The 19,333-nt window shown below is 34.3% G+C and overlaps 1 protein-coding gene across 2 annotated transcripts in view; it reads right to left on the bottom strand.

Moving 5' to 3' along the window:
• Positions 1 to 3,443: 3,443 nt before the first annotated feature.
• Positions 3,444 to 19,333, bottom strand: part of PDCD6IP (programmed cell death 6 interacting protein) — a 70,619-nt gene continuing 54,729 nt past the window's right edge. For both annotated transcript variants that reach the window (XM_063113886.1, XM_063113887.1), the window contains exons 13-18: positions 18,343 to 18,591; positions 17,367 to 17,501; positions 16,104 to 16,198; positions 9,189 to 9,312; positions 7,869 to 8,056; positions 3,444 to 6,957 (exon numbers count right to left, since the gene is read on the bottom strand). In XM_063113886.1, coding sequence (XP_062969956.1) covers positions 6,783 to 6,957; positions 7,869 to 8,056; positions 9,189 to 9,312; positions 16,104 to 16,198; positions 17,367 to 17,501; positions 18,343 to 18,591 — 966 coding nt within the window. In that variant the 3' untranslated portion in view covers positions 3,444 to 6,782. The remainder of the gene's footprint in view (positions 6,958 to 7,868; positions 8,057 to 9,188; positions 9,313 to 16,103; positions 16,199 to 17,366; positions 17,502 to 18,342; positions 18,592 to 19,333) is intronic.

Genomic DNA, 19,333 nt, shown 5'->3' with positions numbered 1-19,333 from the left:
TCAAACAATTGCAGATAGATCTACCATACGACCCAGCTGTCCCACTGCTGGGAATATACCCAGAGGAATGGAAATCATCAAGTCGAAGGTATACCTGTTCCCCAATGTTCTTCGCAGCACTCTTTACAATAGCCAAGAGTTGGAACCAGCCCAAATGCCCATCATCAGATGAGTGGATACGGAAAATGTGGTACATCTACACAATGTAATACTACTCAGCTATCAAAACGAATGAAATACTGCCATTTGCAACAACATGGATGGACCTTGAGAGAATTATATTAAGTGAAACAAGTCAGGCACAGAAAGAGAAATACCACATGTTCTCACTTATTGGTGGGAGCTAAAAATTAATATATAAATTCACACACACACACACACACACACACAAAAACCGGGGGCGGGGGGAAAGAAGATATAACAACCACAATTATTTGAAGTTGATACGACAAGCAAACAGAAAGGACATTGTTGGGGGGGAGGGGGGGAGGGAGAAGGGAGGGAGGTTTTGGTGATGGGGAGCAATAATCAGCCACAATGTATATCGACAAAATAAAATTTTTTAAAAAAAAAAAGAAAAGAAACTTGTGATTACATAGGGCCCAGCCAGATAATCCAGAATAACCTCCCTATTTTAAGGTCAGCTGATTAGCAACCTTAATTCCATTTGTAAACTTAATTCTCCTTTGCCGTGTAGCCTTATACAATATTCACAGGTCCTGGGGACTAGGACATAGATATATTTAAGAGGCCCATTATTCTGCCTATGAAAATGTCAAAAGAAAACTAAGTGTGGTTACACTCTGTTTCCTTTTTTAGGTACAACTATTTTCTATGATTCAATGTTAAAAGTTTTCTTACTGAAAAATTATTTAAATAGTCAAAAATGCAAATCTTTGTCAAAAATTATGATACATGCTCTGGATAATTATAAAAAAATCATAAAGCGTGGTGGGATTAGAGATGAGTGATTATTCAATACATGTCATTAGCAATAATGTCAGGTGTAGCTGAACTTAGAATTAACTCTGTAAGATTTCCAGCTAAAAATGCAGTTTTTGTTCCCTATGAAAGAAGGAAAAGTCAGGGCAGATTTTGGTGTTAGACGCCAAAATTGTTTTGTCACAATTCACTGTTTCCCTTCCACAGAAGGTCACAGCACACCTGCTTCTGGGAGTTGATAAGCCTAAACAAAATCTGAATTGTGTGCAGTAATGGCAGAGACTGTCTCTGAGGAAGGAAACTGGGTCAAAGGACAGAGGCAGGAAAGACACTTACTCTTTATCACACACCTTTGTTTACCTTTTGAAATATATACTATGTGCGTATTGCCTATTCAAAAAGTATACTAATTTTTAAAAGAACACATTATGCAGCCCAGTGCATTGTGGTGGGCTGGCGGAGGAAGGCTTAAGCGGCCATCTTTTTAATCCCTTTCTTCCAGGTTCCAGTGGAGAAAGAGAGCATTGGCCCCACTGGGAGTCCCTCATCTGAAATCACTGGTGCCTACTGGCAACAGAGAAGCCCACAGGCTTTACGCACCGAGGGAGATGGATGCAAAAGAGACAGCAAGACCAAACCTCCTGAATGCTCAAAGGCCATTCCAACAAGGGAAGAGAGAAGAGGCCCAGCTATACCCAGGTTATAATAGACCATGTTTACATATTTTGTAAATTGAATAATATAAAACTGAATGCAAAGGTCAACAATTATAACCAAGTGAAGATGTGTAATGTAAGAATATTAGTGCATCAACAATAGGCATCTGTTTACATTATAAGAAACAAGATTTGGCTGAATATGGGAAGAAAGAAAATAGAGTATTACTGCTTCAAAATTTGTAGGTAATGAATGACTAATGTTCCAAACAACTAGAAAGATCAAAGAAAATATAATCCAAGCAGTGAAAGATAGGAAAAGGAAATGACAAAATATTTTTTACCAAACAAGATGTCAAAAGACCATATAAATTATAATTTTAACAAAGTTGTTAAACTTTCTTATTACGAAAAAAAACCTGGGCTAAGTAACTAAACTTAAACATCTAAAACTAAGGGAGGTGCACATATTAAGTCAGAAAATCCACTAATGCCTCTAAAAAGACAAGGGTGGTGATATTAATAATAAAATATAATTGACATGAATATGAATCACACAGCTTCAAAATGTGTAAAACTTAAAACAATACTTTATTGGTAGTAGACTTGAACCCATTCACCTGTATCACTTTGTGTTCATTAGTTGAAAGGATTTAAGCACTTACAGCAAAAAAATAGGGTATCAGGAGCCATAAAACTGACAGAAACCAGGCTCCTTGCAAGGCAGGAGTGCCAATAAGCAGAAAAGGCAGACAACTTGGTTTTTTTTCTTTTTGGCAGCGGGCTGGTACAGCGATCTGAACCCTTGACCTTGGTGTTACCAATACTGTGCTTTAACCAAGTGAGCTAACCGGCCAGCCCAGGTCAGACAACTTGGATGTGCCCCCTAATGATAACCTACAAAGACCAGTCAGTGGGCGGGGACACTAATAGGCAGTAGCCTGTGGCCTGTAGCTCAGTGGCAAGCAGCTCTCTGGTGGACAGGCTCTATCTAGTAAAGTTCAGTCTGCTCACAGGAAGCTCTGAAGCCAATCCTCCACCCTAAAGTACGGGTAGCTGCTAAAGTATGCAGGGCTTCTCAGTCACCTTCATTCAGACTAGCAGAACCCAAGTTCCAAGGAAGGTTCCTTGGATCCCCGCTGTTCTCTCATCTAGGTTCCCAATCCCTCAATGTGAACTCTCTACTCTCCAACCCAGATGCCAGACAAGTGAAAACAAAAAAGTAAAGATTTAACTATGCTCAATTGTTAATTAGAATATAGATGAGTATAACAGGGGTATCAGACTATTGATTCATTCTTGGAGATAGTGTGTTCAACTTCAACAAATTTGAAAGATATACACACCAACACATTTTCTAATAAAACTTGTGTATTCTAAGCTACATAATAATGCAGTTTCAAATCTGACTTTAAAACATGGGAGAACTGGGAAAATAAGAATATATAAATGTTTTAAAAGATGAACACATTTCACCATACCGCCTCTCCAGATCAACTGAATATTATGGTAATCTTCCTGATACTTCCAAGAATTAACCCCAAAAATGGCACTTGAAGAAGAGAATATTCTCTGAAAGAACTGGAGCAAATGATAAGTAATGAAAAACATGGTCCATCCACGATAGTTAAATTACAGAGTTGAAAGCTGTAAAAAAAAAAAAAGAAAGAAAGAAAATTGTCTTCCTTTTGTAGTCTCATGCATTTAGCCAAAGTGGGTGTTTTTACATTTCCCAACCCACTGTTTGTCAAAGAAATTACGAAAACCATAAAGCTGAAGGATAAACACTTTAAATAAGAATTCATACTCCAAGGAAGTAAGAATCTTTCAAATTTTATTTCTAGGATACAATCATCTGGAACCTTTTCGTTTGTTTACAATTTTCCCCCTAAGAGAAATGAATACAATAAAAAAATAATCCAACCACCAGCAATGTTTGTACCAGAAAAGAATTTAAATCTCTGGTGTGATAATATAGGATATTTTTAAAAATATAAACTTCATACCAGAAATAAAGCCTGAATATTCTCTTTCTTTAAAAATATAATTTTTCCTTCTTTGCTCTTCCATGTAAATCATATAATCAACTATTTAAGTTCTAAAGTCTATTTTTAAACCAGCAATTATAACACTACAGCAGGTTTTTTTCCTACTTTGTATCCTGTTCTGTATTGTGAATCAATAACTGCAGAAGTCTTAAAAAAAAAAAAAAAAAAAGATGCCACTAGGTTGCAACAAGATTCTTCAAGATATACTGATTTAAAAAAAGGAAAAAAAAATTCCCCCTTAACCCTTAGCAAACTGAAATCTTAACAAATTATATAGTATCCTGTTTATGAAATTAGAAAATGTATACAAAGCAGTTTTGCAAACTTTAAAGCTCTAATGGAAAACTTTTTTTTTTTCAATCTGTTTCGACTAGAAAGGCTGCTGACTAGGATAGAACGTTAGGAACACAAGGCTCTGTGAAATCCATCCTTTTTTTCCATAACTCCTTAGATTTGGAGGAGGGGATTATAAAGTGCAAAGAAGCTGGGGTATGGTTAAGGTATATTTCACAAAGATTGGTTTATAGTGACATATGACTGTTTTTCTTAAGTGGTATAGAAGTAGCTTTCTGTAGACCAATACTTTTCCCCAGACTGAGCAGTCAGGCCATCTGTCTCCAACTAGGAAGAAGAATTAGAAGTTAGACAGTTTTTTCCTGACTTCTGACTAGTTCCTCTATGCGGAGCTTCATTATTTGAAGTATAATCCATTTTAAAATAGTATTCCAAAGCCCAACACAAATGGTCTGGTGATGTTTTCCTTTCCTTAGTTCAGGAAGACAAAAAAGCCTAATTAGAAACATGGTACAACATACCTGAACCAAATAAACAGCATTATCCACAACTTTTTAGGGTATTTTGTGGAGTATGGGAAGCTAAACAAAGGATTAAAAACTTCGCTAACTCTCCCAGTGCGGGCTTACTTCTTATTTGCGAGAATGTAAAACAGACATAAGAGAAGCTTCTTTCTATTAGTCACCTTGATGAAACTAGATAGGCCTATGAGGACAAACCTAACAACAAAGGGCTGCAGAAACTTGGTCATTTGTACCTAGTCAGGCGTGACTAAAAGAAAGTATCTAAAGGATGAATGAACTGACAAGAAAGAATGGGTCTGCGATGCTACATGAAAAAGGCTTTGCTAACAACATTGAGCAAGTCAGGGGTTCTGGGAGAAGCTGCCATGAGGGGCTGTGGAGCTTCCTTTCCTAGAGTTTCCAAGTGATCTTCCTGTGGCTCTCTGGGAGCAGGCCCAGCTTAGGCACGGGAAATGGGCTAAATGGTCTTATCTTCTCTTTTGGCCCTCTGATGAATTTACCCTTTCCTTTGGAGCCCTCTTTCCCCAAGAGAATATTCAGGCCAATTTTTTTGTTTTTTTCTGCATTAATAAGAATTATAGACTAGCAATTTGAATACCCCTAACTTTCACTGAGTGTCTTAAGTTAGTATAAGATACCTCGAGTAATAAGAATGTAGAATTTAAATACCATTTACAGAAGACAAAAACAAGCCCATGTCACACTTGATAAATTCGAAGTATTAAAATTTGGCAATAATATATAAAAATCTATTTTTGCCAAGGTTTAAGATTAGACTTTAAACCAATTTCAATATCCATGTAATCAAAGGTAAGTTATATTGAATCAACATGCCTTCATGTTTTCCACATACAACAAAGATTTTTTAAACACACATATATTTTTAAATCAATTCACTCCTTTTACAATCATACCTTCAGTCTAACATTTAAAATACAAATCCAAACTGTCAGTGAAAACAGTGGGCCAAGTGACAGTATCAGTTAAACGAAACAATAAAGCAAGAAACGGCCGGCATTAAAACTCAGATAATAAACACAAATGATTCATTAGAAATTTGTTCACACACCTAATGTGTTCAGAAACAAACTCCACCGGAATAGATCCCACTGTGACATTAGGCAACTCGTTTCTTTCTCTTTTTCTTTTCTCATGATGCATGTCTCCACTACTTTTACTGAGTTTTATACAGTGATTAGATATCCTAATAGCAGAGGTTCATATTATATACACAGCCTATTCCAGAACTGACATATGTTCCCAACATTTGTTTTGTGTGTCCCTGAATTATAAAATATTCCAATCTTTTAGGAGCAAAAAGAAAATGAAAGGGGTTAAATCTACTCATACACATTGTCCATTAAATGTTCCTAAGTTAAGACAGTAGGGTAGGAAAATGGAATAGAAGGGCTCAGTAAATTTTCTCCAAACAAATCTATTATATTAGACAGTACTGTCAATGCATTTATTTATTTTAACCAAATTAAAGGGGAAAAAATGAAAGAATTATTCCCAGAATCTGCATCAATTTCTTGGAGAAGCAAAAAATAAACACTAAATACACTATTATTTATTTGTATATTTATTTGAAGAATCTTTGGTAGTATTTGTGTTTCTTCCATATTATAGGACTTTTCAAAAAATGTCAAAATTAACTTACTAATCAGCATATAAAAGATAAATTATGGTACTATTCTTTTGGTGTGCCTATGAAATGTCCTTGAACCTACTTGATTTGCACTATTCATGCACTTAAAACATAGTACCTGTTTAACTTACGTACATACAAAATGAGAGACTAATGCCAGAAAGAAATTAGACAGTAATGAGAATCAATGACAAAACATAACAATGACAACTGTTCTTAAGTAATTTATTTTTAAATTATAAGATTTACAATGTCTTGATTATGCAAAATAGCATAATGGAAATTAAACCAAATCAATAAACCAAAGGAGAAAGAAAACTCAGTTTTCTTGACTATCAGTACTTACACCATCTTTATAAGTATCTGATGCCCCAACCACATCTTATGTAGAAAGTATAATAGCTTCAGGTTTAATTTTCAACTTTTATGAACTGTAATGTAATTTATTTCAAATTCTATACCTAGTGTTTATACTGCAACAGCAGCAAATCTCACATGAGCAATCAAATGTGAAACTGAGGCACAGCTTTTAGCCGCAGACAGAAATTATACACTGCATTCGGTACAGTAGAGTATTATATTAACCAGAGCATAGAGTTTAGTACATTTATTGCAGGCTTGGTATTTCTTTCCCTCTGATCTGAACCAGCTGAGCTTCTGAGCAGACATATTACTGCTGTGGATAGTAAGACTGCTGTGGGGGCTGTGGGAAGGGGTATGAAGGTTGCTGGGGTCCTGGGTATGGAGCCTGTCCAGGGCTCTGGTGATACACTGGTGGATATGGCATATTGTACTGGCCATATGCATAAGGATTATAGCCCATGGGCATGGGCATTTGGCAATACCTAATGGGAGAAGAAAACAAACAAAAAAAGCCAGATTGGTAAATGAAATACTAGAAAATGAAACGTACAATAATTCTAAAACCAAGTTTTTTCAAGAAACCCATTTTTCTCTATTGTGCAGTCTATTAGAGAACAATAGAGGGGGGAAAAAAGAACTGTTTCAAGGTACTTTTTGGAGAAAAGAAAACGAAAGAATATCGAGTGTTGAACACTCTCCAGAAAATAATACTGTTGAAGAAAATAAGATTAAATATTGAACTATTAAAGAAAGAATAAAAATGAAGACCCTTCATTTTAATGTGGCAAAACTAATAGTCTAAATACATTGTGTTTCACAAGACTCAGTGTTCACTGTAATCCCCATAAATTTACTGTTTATGAAGTTCTAATATTTGAAAGACACAATGTTCTTTTAGAGTACATCTTAAGCGGTAGTCAAATGTCTGAATTTTTTAAGATTAAGAAATTACCACAAAGACTAACTTTTAAGAAAGTACATTCCACAATTAAATTTCTGTTCAACATTTTATTAAATGCCAAGATTTCAAAGTATGAGTATGTTAACAAGGCTTTATCAGTCTTGTTACACTAAGCTCATAAAAGGCAACTATCTGCTTATCACCTAAATAAAGAAAACCAAGGAAGCACATACTAAATTCCCTACAGAAAAGCCTTATTTAATATAAACCCAATCTGCAAAAAGTAAAAACATAAATTTTTAAAGCCTGGAAAATGGCTATAAACTACTCAAATAAGTGACTGTAACATTATATTTCTGGATAAGCTGCCAATGTAGCTTATTCATTCATGACACCTCCATTTAGAGAAGGGGTAACCCTGTTTTTTAAAACGTTAAACAGTTAAAACATTAGCCAACTCGTTAGGTAGGATATATGATGTTTCAGCCTTACCCGGGATATCCTGGATAGGTGGGATAAGGTGGTCCCTGGGCCTGTGGAGGGGGGGCTGAGCCAGTGGTTTGTGATGGAGCTGCTGTAGCAGTCCCAGTCCCCACTGGAGTCGGAGCAGTAGCAGGAGGAGCTCTGCTTGCTGGAAGCACAGGAGGTGGAGGTCGGGCTGGGGGCTGGGGCTTGGAAGGCTGTTAAGAAAAAAGTAAGCATTGACTATAAAATGTTTCATGTTTCTCTCAAATTGCTATAATTAAAGTAAATGAAGACATGGGAAACTCTGAATCCAATCAAATGTATTTCTAATTCCCCTTCTTCAATGTTGGCTTATTACTGTAGAAATATATCATAGTTGAGGAATAATTCTCCGATCTGTGGAAACTCCATAGCTACTGCTCTTTTTCTGATGCCTAATATTTTAATCATTTACTGCCTCCACCAACTGTTAGACATTTGAGGTGGAAGGAAGAAGCACAGCTACAGTTTATTACCATAACCTCCGCCTATCTCCACACTCATTATATGAAATTTTTCAAACACCAGAAAACTTAACAGAATAGTATAATAAAAAAATCACACATCTACCAATGAAATTCAATAGCTATTAACATTTTGCCATATCTGCTTCATCTATAGCTATATCCATATATTCACCCATCTATACTTTTGCAGAACCATTTGAAAGCAAGTTGCAAACTTCATGACACCAGCCCTAAAAACTTAAACACTCAAGTCCTAATAAGGATATTCTCCTACATAAATAATCACAATACCATTTTCACCCTAAGAAAATTAACAATTATTCCCCAGGATCATCAAATATTCAGACTCAACTATTTATCACAAAAAAAGTATTAGCCATTTTTATGACCCAAAATCAAATCAAATCAAATCAAGGTTCGTGTACTGCATTTAATTATAAAGAATTTTTCATTTCTTTTAATCTAGAATACACTTCCCCTCCCCTTTTTCTATGTTATTTGCTTTTAGAAAAGACCAACCCAGGTATCTCACATAATGCCCCATGTTCTAGATTTGTCCAATTGTTTCCTAATAGCACAGTTTAACTTCTTATTTTATCATTGTAATTACTGTAAATGGAAAGTTAGTTCTAAAGGCTTGATTAGACTCAGGTTAAACAGTTTTGGGCAAGCATTCGTGAGTGATACTGCGTTCTACATACTGCAAAACATCAGAAGGTTGGTCACCTGATGCATGTGGTAACACTAGAGCCTTCCAATGTAAATTCTGTTTCATCCTTTAGAGTAAGCAAGCTGTCACTAATGTAAAACCTCCATTTTAAAACCGTATCTGCTTACTAACCGGCATGGTTCTTGGCGCTGGAGTTGGAGGAGTTGGCGTTTGTCCTCCTGCTGGAGAGGACTGATATGCAGGTGTAGGAATTGAAGGAGCACTAGGTTCTCTGGCAATGCTTTGTTGCAAATCCCTTATTAAAGACAGAATGTGAGAAATTTACTCAATTAAAAAAAAAAAACATAAAAAGCCAGGTCTTTTCCTTATTTTTCTTTTCTTCATACATGAAATATAGAAAATGGTCCCCAAGCTACAGTATTTTAAAATATACCACATTTCTATTCTTGGCTAGAACTTAAATCTTCCTTCTTCCTATTGTTTAATAGAATAAAGTTATATCTTATTCTATCTCTGAAAACTAGGGGGAAAGGGTGAACTTTTTCAGAGATCATAGTTACACCTAGAGTAAAGAACAGGTCAAAATGGGCAAGCAGTCCTAAAAGACTGCCCACTCTCTAACAGAGATAGCCCCTAGATAAAAAAAAAAAAAACTAACACAACCTATCTAAAAGTTATCAGAAAACTACAACCACTCATCGTCACCTAATTAATATTTTATCATTGTGTAGTATCAGTGTTTATAGATAATAAAAAAAACAGGTGAGAAAGCTAATCTGTTATGCAAACCGTTATGCAAATTTCTAGAAGAAAAATTTCTGAAAGCTGGCTGGTTAGCTCAGCTGGTTAGAGTGCAGCCTTATAACACCAAGGTCATAGGTTCAGATCTACATACCGGCCAGCTGCCAGAACAAAAAAAGATTCAAAAAGAAATATGGTACTGAAATATTTTATGTTAAAAGATAACTCATAATCTGTCACTAAAGTAAATCACAAAATTGCTGAAAGGGCCATTAAAATTTATTATTAAAAATTAGAAAAAAATTTCAAAGTCTCCTCTAACAGTAAACTGTAATCTATCCCCAAATCTCACTAAATAATACCCAAGGTAAAATGTATTCTTTGTAATACACAGTATCAATCAACCTCTCACTGCACTGATTAACATATAGAGAAGTCAATATGACATGTCCCAAAATGTCTGCAACAGTACCTCTGTCGTGTAACAATTAAGAGCACCCCCTCACACCCATCTCCCACCCCACACTTTCACTCTTAAAAAGGGCCCCAGTTGAAAGATAAATTAGTCACTCTGAATATAAAGAAAACAAAAATGTATTCATCAAAAAACAAAAACTACTTCCTAATGTAAGTAAATGACTACAAGATAAACTAGAAGTTTTTAATCAATATTAAAATTCTAAAAGGTCAGATTTTGAAATATCTAAAAAATATAATTATATTATAAAGCCTTAACACAGCACCTTTCTTTTCCTTTTATAAACACCAGGAATGGTTGCAGTAAATAACACATTTACAGGGCAAATGAGAATTTCCTAGCCACTTACTAATGATATAAATCAAACCTGTTAAATCCTAAGACCAATAATGTAAAAAAGCAAAAATATATGTAATAAAATGCCACTGGTATTCCTATGCTCAACAACCATCATTACTAACATTAGTATTTAAATCATTACTGAAAATAAAGCTCAGAGTATATCGTTCATTCTTTTTGCACTCTACATTTTTGATGAAAGATTTCAATAAAAACAAATTAAAAATGGAAGCCAGTAGCTACTAAGTATATTAAAAAGGACATATTCGTCATCAGGGAAATAAAAATTAAAACCATAATGAGGTGGCACTACACATCCATCAGAATAGCTAATGGCAAAAATGTGGAGCAACCAAAACTCTCATATATTGCTAGTAGGAATATAAATCAGTACAACCGGTTACACTGGAAAACTGTTTGGCAATTTCAACAAAAGTTGAACATACATATACCCTATAACCCAGAAATTCCACTGTTAGATATATACCCAACAGTACTGCATATATATATGCTCACCAAAAGCATGTACTATCCAATATAGTAACCACTAGCTACATGTGGCTATTAAACACCTGAAATGTGGCTAGTCTGAATTGAGATGTACTCTAAGTGTAAAATACACACTGTATTTCTACGACTTAGTGTGGGGAAAAAAGTAGAATATCTCACTCATAAGTTTCACATTGATTATATGTTAAAGTGTTAACATTTTGGGTATACTGTGTAAAAGAAAATATATTATTAATATTAATTTCACCTACTTCTTTTAATTTTTTTTTCCTGTGGCTATCAGTAATTTTACATTTTCAATTGCACATGTCACTGTATAATATTTCACCATACAGAATTAGCTTTATTTATTTAACCAGTCTTGGACATTTGATTTGTTTCCAACCTTTTACTGATGCCAGTTAATACTGGAGAGCTGTGTTTTACAACGTTCATACCAGCGCTATTTGTAATAGCCCAAAACTGGAAACTACTCAAATACTCAACAACAGTAGAATAAATGCTTGTAGTATATTCACAGAATGAAATATAAATGTTACGTCATAAAGGTCATGGAAAAATAGAATTAAAAGATAATACGAATCTTTCCATGAACTTTTTGAAGTACGCTCGTATATAGATATGAGAATAAAAAAATCTACAAATGTACACAACTATACAGATGAATTTCACAAATATAATGCTGAGTGAAAGCCAGTCACAAAAAAGTACATAATGTATAATTATATTTACATACAGTGCAAAAACAGGAGAAAGTAACCGGGTAATGACCAGGTAGATGCATGAGTGATGCTTCTGGGGTGCTGAGAATTTTTTATGTATTGATGTAAGTGCTGGTTGCCTTGGTGTACTCAGTTTGTGAAAATTCAACAAGATGTACATTTACATGTACTTTTCTAGTGTACATTATATTCAACGAAAAGGTTTGAAAGAATATAGGCCCTGAGTATTAACATGATTTTCAACAAAATAAACCCTCAGATTTTTAAAAGTTAATATTATTACATGGCTTATTTTTCCATCATTCATTCACCTTTCAATCACTGAGCTGAAAACACTTAAGTTCATGACAGTCTCAGAACTGATTCTGTTCACAGTATAAATACAGAAACATACATGCAAATAATAACAAACCTAATTTTCAAACTGGACATTTAGAATATGAAATATTTGAAAATGAGAATATCCAAATATTTTTCCTAAGAATATCCAAAGCTTCCTTGTACATAAACAAACCAGTTTAAATGCTTTTTATTTTCTCCCTTTTTATACAAAAAGCATATCTACACACTCTTCTTTCTTACTTCTCTTTACCGTAACTATTTATCTTAGAGATCTTTCCATAACAGTAAATTGAAAACATCCCCTTTTTTTAAATAGCTGCATAGTATTTCACTGTACAGATGGAGCTTTGTTTATTTCACCAGCCCTGAATACTTGATTAGTTTCTATTACCGCTATAAGCAATGCAGAAATGAATAAGCTCATAAACATGTCATTCCTAGTACATGCTAATATATCCTCAGAATAGATTCCAAAAAACAGAATAGTTGGATTAAAAAGTATTTGAATTTATAATCCTGACTTTTACAGTTAAATTGCTCTACCCAAGGACTGCACCATTCTATACTCTCACAGCAGTGTATAAGATCTATTTCTCCAATGTGTGACAATGAAGCATGTGATCAAAATTTCAGATTTTTGCCAATCTAAAAAATGTTATTTCAGAGTAACTTTAATTTGCATTTTATATTGAATGAGGGCATTTTTTTGTTTAAGACCGACCCACTTGTGCTTCCCTGTCTACAAAATTTCTGTTCACATCCTTTCCCCAATTTTCTATTGGGTTTCTTTCCTCCTCATTAATTTCTAGGAGTTCTTTCCAAATAAGGCAAATTACCTCTCTGCCTATGAAATAAGTTTCAAATATCGTTTCCCCAGCTTGTCATTATCTTGACTCTGCTTATCATCGTGTGTTTATTATAAAGACACGATGATAAGATAAAGACCTTTTTTTTTAAATGGCTTCTGGGCTTTAAGTCAGAGTTAGAAAGACCCTTTCTATTCCAGCTTTATTTAGAAATTCTCCCCATTCTCTTTTAGACTTTACATTTTATTTCACACAGCTCAAGTCTGATCCATTTGGAATTTATTCCAGTATAAAAATAACTTTTCTTTTCTAAATGGCTAGACAGTTGTCCCCCAACTTCTGATTGGTTTAAAATCCTTTCTACACTAAATTCACGTGTGTATGTGAATCTATTTCTATACTGTATTTGGTCTAATGATGTACCAGTTCCATTGTGTTTTAATTAGAAACAGCATTACATATCTTAATATCTGATAGAACTAGTATCCCCCCTCACTGTTCTTTTTATTCAGTTTTCCTGGCTAATCTTGTTTATTTTTTTACTTGAACTTTAGGATCAACTTGTCTAGTTCCAAATGAAAATGTGTCGATTTTAAATCAGAACTATGTTTAATGCATATTTAGAATTGACATCTTTATGAAGTTAAGCCATCCTATCCAAGAACATATGTCTTTCAATTTGCTCAAGTCTTTTTCCGTGTCCTTGAAATAATGTTTTCTCCATATAGTTCTCATATATGAAAAACCTATTCTTACATGTTTCGTCTTTTTTGCTGCTATTGTAAGTGGATCTTTTCCTCCATTATATCTTCAATAGGTTTATTTATATGAAAGCTACTGATTTCTAAAAATTATTTTTATGACCAACAATTTCAATAATAATTACTTTATTATTTGCAGAGTTTGGGGGTTGATTCTCTTAGGTTTTCAAGTTGTACAATCATAAAGTCTGTAAACAGTGATAGTTTTACCTCCTCCTTTCATTTTTTTTTTTTTTTTGTCTTTTTGTGACCGGCCACACCGCACTCAGCCAGTGAGCACACCGGCCATCCTTATATAGGATCCGAACCCACAGCGGGAGCACTGCCGCGCTCCCAGCACCGCACTCTCCTGAGTGTGCTGTGGGGTCGGCCCTAATTTTTTTATTTCTAATTTCTTTCTCCTGTCTAATTGTCCTGGATGGTACTACTAGTATAACATTAAATAATAATGTTGACAGTGGGCATCTGTAGTCTCTTCTTGACTCTAGGAGGAATGCTTACAGTGTTTCTCCATTAACCATGACGCTGAGTTTTGGGCATATATATATATATATATATATATATATATATATATATCCCCATCCCCCACTAAGGAAGCATCTATCTACTTCCACTTTATTGAGTATGTTAAGGTTAATTCTAGGTGTCAACTTGATTAGGCTAAGGAATGCCAAGAAACCTGGTAAAGCTATCTTTTTAGGTGTGTCCATGAGGGTACTTCCAGCAGAGATTGGTACACGAGTATGAGTGGACTAGGTGGGAAAGACCACGCCCTCAATGTGGGCAGGAACCATCCAATCCGCTGGGGGCCCGGAGAGAACAAAAAAACAGAGAAAAAAGGTGAAGCGCTCTCTCTATCCTCTGGAGCTGGGATATACTCTTCTCTCCTGTCTGTGGACATCAGAGCTCGAGACTCTTCAGCTTTGGGGTTCTACGACTTACACTAAGGACACCATTGGCTTCCCTGGTTTTAAGTCTTTTGGAATTGGACTGAGTCATGCTACCAGCATCCAGTTTGCAGACAGCCCATTGTGGGACTTTTCTTCATAATCACACAAGCTAATTCCCCTAATAAATCCCCTCTCATGTACTTATAACATACCCTATTGATTCTGTCTTTCTGGAGAATCCTGACTAATACAGAGTACCAGAACAGTTATTTTCTCAAAAGCTTTTGCCTCACCTATAAAGAGAAATTTGTGATCTTTTTCTCCTCAGATATAAAAATACTGAACCAATCATTGCATTACTGGCATAACCACTCCCTCTCCTTGGTCAAGATTCTTTTTTAACATACTGGTGAATATTACTGGCAAGGCCTTTCTCATCCATATTCATAACTAAGACTGGTCTGAAGACTGTGTTTTGTTTTAATCTTTGTCAGATTTTATCATTAAGACTAATTTGGAGGGTTTTGTTGTTTTTTTAAAGCTCTGGCATCATTTAAAAACATTCTAATTATTTGTTTTTTAAAAAACCCCCCCTAAGAAAGAGGGATAGAGGTGGCTCTTTGATAACTTCTCCCACTTTCTCTATGAAAAATTGTTTAAACGTGAACAGAGAGGTAAATAAAGGTTTGCTCAGCTGAAGGGATCATTTGTGATGGTTATATTCTTCTCTTCTACCTCTTTCCTGAATTCTGACACCTCACATTTTATCATTTCCTGTTTTCTTACCATCTTCCTTGATTTCTGTTCAAGGTGTTCCTTAGAGTACTTCCTTAGCTTTTTTTTTTCTTTGTTGTTGTTGCTGTTTTAATTCCTGGTGAAATGTTTGCTTGGAATTTTCATCAGCTCTGTGACAATATTATTTTGGTAATTGTTGTTTATCTATTAAGTTTTGTTAAATTTTGTTTTGTTAAATTTTGTTTTTTTCACCTTTATAAATACACTATCTTTGTATCAATACTGTGTCAGTTATTATTTCTCAGCATGAGGACTCAGTAATGAGTCCTATGTTACTGGCCAAGCTTTCTCAATAGGCTCCATCAGAAAATGATTTTGCTGATATTATCTGAGCTATTCATCCTGTCTTCTCCATGTTCTATACCTCTAGTTTTATGTAAGGAACCTATGAGCCTCTATAAGTAAACTGCTTATACTTAGTGGCACTTCCTGAGATCTGCCACCCTGAACTGTTTTGTTACCTTTTACACGACCTCACTGTACTTCCTATGTCTAAAATTTCTGCTCCTTTTCATCCTTTCATTCCCAGATCATAGAGCTATTTGCTTGTTGCTTTGTAAAATACCCAGGAGAAAAGGAGGAAAATTGTTGTCTCACACTACTGAGTTCACTGCAAAATTCTCTACATGATTTTTTAAAAGAAAATACTTTAGTTATAGCCTAAAACAAATTTTCTTGAAGAGTTGCACAAAACAAACTTACTTTAAGAGTTCATCTCTTTCTGTCTTCCGTGCAAACACTATATCACTGCATTTGTTCTGGAACCTGACCAGAATTTCAGTCAGCTCATTGTAAAACTATAAGCAAAGAACAAATACAAATAATAAACAAGAGCAATTTTTTAACCTAGGAAGTAATACAATCTAAAGCTAATTTGTCGATAATGGTTGAAGCTGAAGAACTAAAATGCTCTGCATTGGACACATTCACACCACTTATTAAACCCAACAGATTAATATTGAATATGACCTAAAATTCCTTTAAAATTTTAAAATAATAAAATCATTTTTACAGAACACAAGTCACCAAAACTTAAATGGAAACAAGAAGTTAAAAGTTTCATGATTATGAATGTGTTCCCAATTCCTGGAGAAAAATCAATTACTTAATAATGATACTAAACCTATTTAAGTGGAAGGATTAGATTTGCAAATTCACTATATAAATGCAGGCATCATTTCAGAAACCCTTAAATGAATTTCCAAAGGCTCTCTGGAGACTTTTCTCAGCTTAACTATTTGAACAAAGCATTTTAAACCAAATGTCTATTTGGAAGGCTTTGCAGTATTTTTTACTCTCTCTTCAGAGGGTTTTATGTTATACCTATTGTAATTACATCAAGTAACTTTTATTCCATGGTCATTATGAAGTTAAGTACCAATATGAATTGTGCATCTGAATAACTTAAAAATCATTTATTCCCTCAATAGCAAAGTAATTGGTAAAAACAAATAAAAGCATTTCCCTAAACTTTTTAAAGGACAAAACAAAAAAATACCTAAGACATATTTAATAAGCCCTCTGTACTGAGGCAGGTCATAAATCTATCCTCGCCAAACCACCAGCACAGAATATAAAAGCAGTGATCCCCCTTTCCCACCACAGATCAGCTTTGACTACTGATCCCTCATAGGTCACTCAAATGGGTCAACTTTCCACCCCTTTTAAAAAAGTGTCATTGGCTTGACATCTCTGTTCTAATTCCTGCTACCTGGAATAACGTTTATACCCTTTTCCTGCCAATTGAAATACACAATTCATCCTTTAAAGTTCCCATAAAATTTTTGCCACCTTCATTAAGCTTTTTCCCTCTCACAACAAATCTCACAGAGGAAAAAGGCATTAAAGCTAACAAATTTGAGGCAAAGAATAATTTGGTCCAACTAGAAACCCTAATTAACATCCCAAAGTATACTTTCATATCTATACTTGTTAGCTATTGTTTCTTTTGTATGTAGTTCATACCTTTGTGCCCTCTTTCAAATTAGCTACAAGTTCAACAAAGTTGTCATATGCAGTAGCTAAATTCTTCAAAACTTCTTCTCTTAAATTAGCTTCATTGTTAGACTGTTTCATTTTCGAAAATTCCTGGTGTGAGACCTTGTTAAAAGAAAGATTTATGTATTTACATTTACGTATAAAATATAGTTCATAACATTTTTATTAATTAATATCTTTTCCAACTATGAAAATCATATATGATTACATATATATGCAGAATTACTAGAAATACCTAATATTTCTTTTGAGTTAACACAGTGCTTTAAATTTTTCCTTAAGTAAAAATAACACAAATCCAATGATGTCAAAACATAATCAACAATGACTACAGATTGCTATTAAAATATAACACTTGCAAAAAATATAATCAAGATGAAAACTCTTACTTTTTAGAGTACTTTATGTTGCATATAGATATATTCAGCAGTAGAAATACACAATGTTTTATTCTGCACATCAACTACTAAAAGAGCAAAATCTCAAGTCTTGTTATTTCAAACTATCTATTTGTAAAAAAAAAAAAAAATACTGACTTCGCATAGCTAAGCATATTTAGTTTGCATTATTTCCAAAAAATGACTAAAGTCTATATGTATTAACCATATAACTAAAAGTATCAATAATTCCAAATAATTTTGGTTCTCCTCCTCCATTTGGCAAAAAAAGCCAAAGTTTTTAAAACTTGGGACAATCCAAAATATCTGAAGCATCAAGCACTTCTACATGATAGGCAACATTTTAGCCACATAAGTGTGGCTTTGTTTCTAGATTTTTCAAAACCAATGTGCCAAGTTACATTTTATAAAATATAGATGTATCATGTACCACTCTTAACTATATAGATTCTCCAGTTCATTTCCTAAATGGACATAGGTTTAGTCCAAGCATATCCTTTCAGTAATTTTTTAAATATATACCTTATTAAATATATAAATGTCACCTGAATATTTTTAAGAAGTCCATCCTGTTTCTTTAGAGATTCTTGGACATTAGTTGTAAGAGCTCCATAGAGTCGATCCAATTCAGTAACAGAAAGAGTTTCTTCATTTATCACACCATCTTGAGCCAGAGCTATCAAAAACTTGCTTGTCATGTCAAAATTCACTGACTTCAGGTCATTCTCCAGACCTTCTCTTTCCTTCTTTACTTCATCAAGATTTGCCAATAAGGATTTTAAAACATTTACAACCTAAACAACAAAAAAGATATCTTAGTTTAATCGCCCCCCAACCCCCCTCCAAAAAAAAAAAGCCAATTTCAGAAGGAAATAATATATGAGGGGCAGAGAGAGATGACTTCTCAGAGAACCAAGAATAAATTCTACATCAGGTGTATTTATAGACATTGTACCTTTAGTTGACTTAGATTATAACAGCAGCATTAATAAGAATAGGAACAGTTACAATTTACTGAATATTTACTATGTGCCAGATACTGTGCTAAACACTTCACAAATATAATTTAATGTATTCTTTACAATACCCCCTAGGGTATATATACTTATTACCGCTATCCCAAAGATGGAAAATTGAGTCTCAGAAAAATTAAGTAACATGGTTACATAGCTACTAAGAGACAAAAGTGAAACTTGAGATCTATGTCTAACTCCAATCTCGTAATCACTCTACATTAGTCTACTTCCCTGTCATGGCTCTGAAGTGAGGGAAAGTACGACTTTGCCAAGTAAACAGATTATATTCCATTTTGCCTAGAGAGATTGAGAGAGAGAGATAGAGAAAGACATGAAGATAGAAATAGAGACAGAGATTGATATGGAGAGAGCATGCTAGATGGAGAAAGAAATAGAAGGCTATACACCACAGGTTTATTTTATATGCTGGGAGAGGAAGAGGGAAAGAAGGTGTACATCTCTTTATATCATTGAGAGTTTTACCTCTTATATGCAGTCCAGGCAGTCTCTGAATTACAGC

Source organism: Cynocephalus volans, chromosome 11 (genome assembly GCF_027409185.1).
Source record: "Cynocephalus volans isolate mCynVol1 chromosome 11, mCynVol1.pri, whole genome shotgun sequence".
Lineage (NCBI taxonomy): Eukaryota > Metazoa > Chordata > Mammalia > Dermoptera > Cynocephalidae > Cynocephalus > Cynocephalus volans.
Note: the sequence above shows the minus strand (reverse complement) of the source record. Positions and strands in the feature narration are given on the sequence as shown.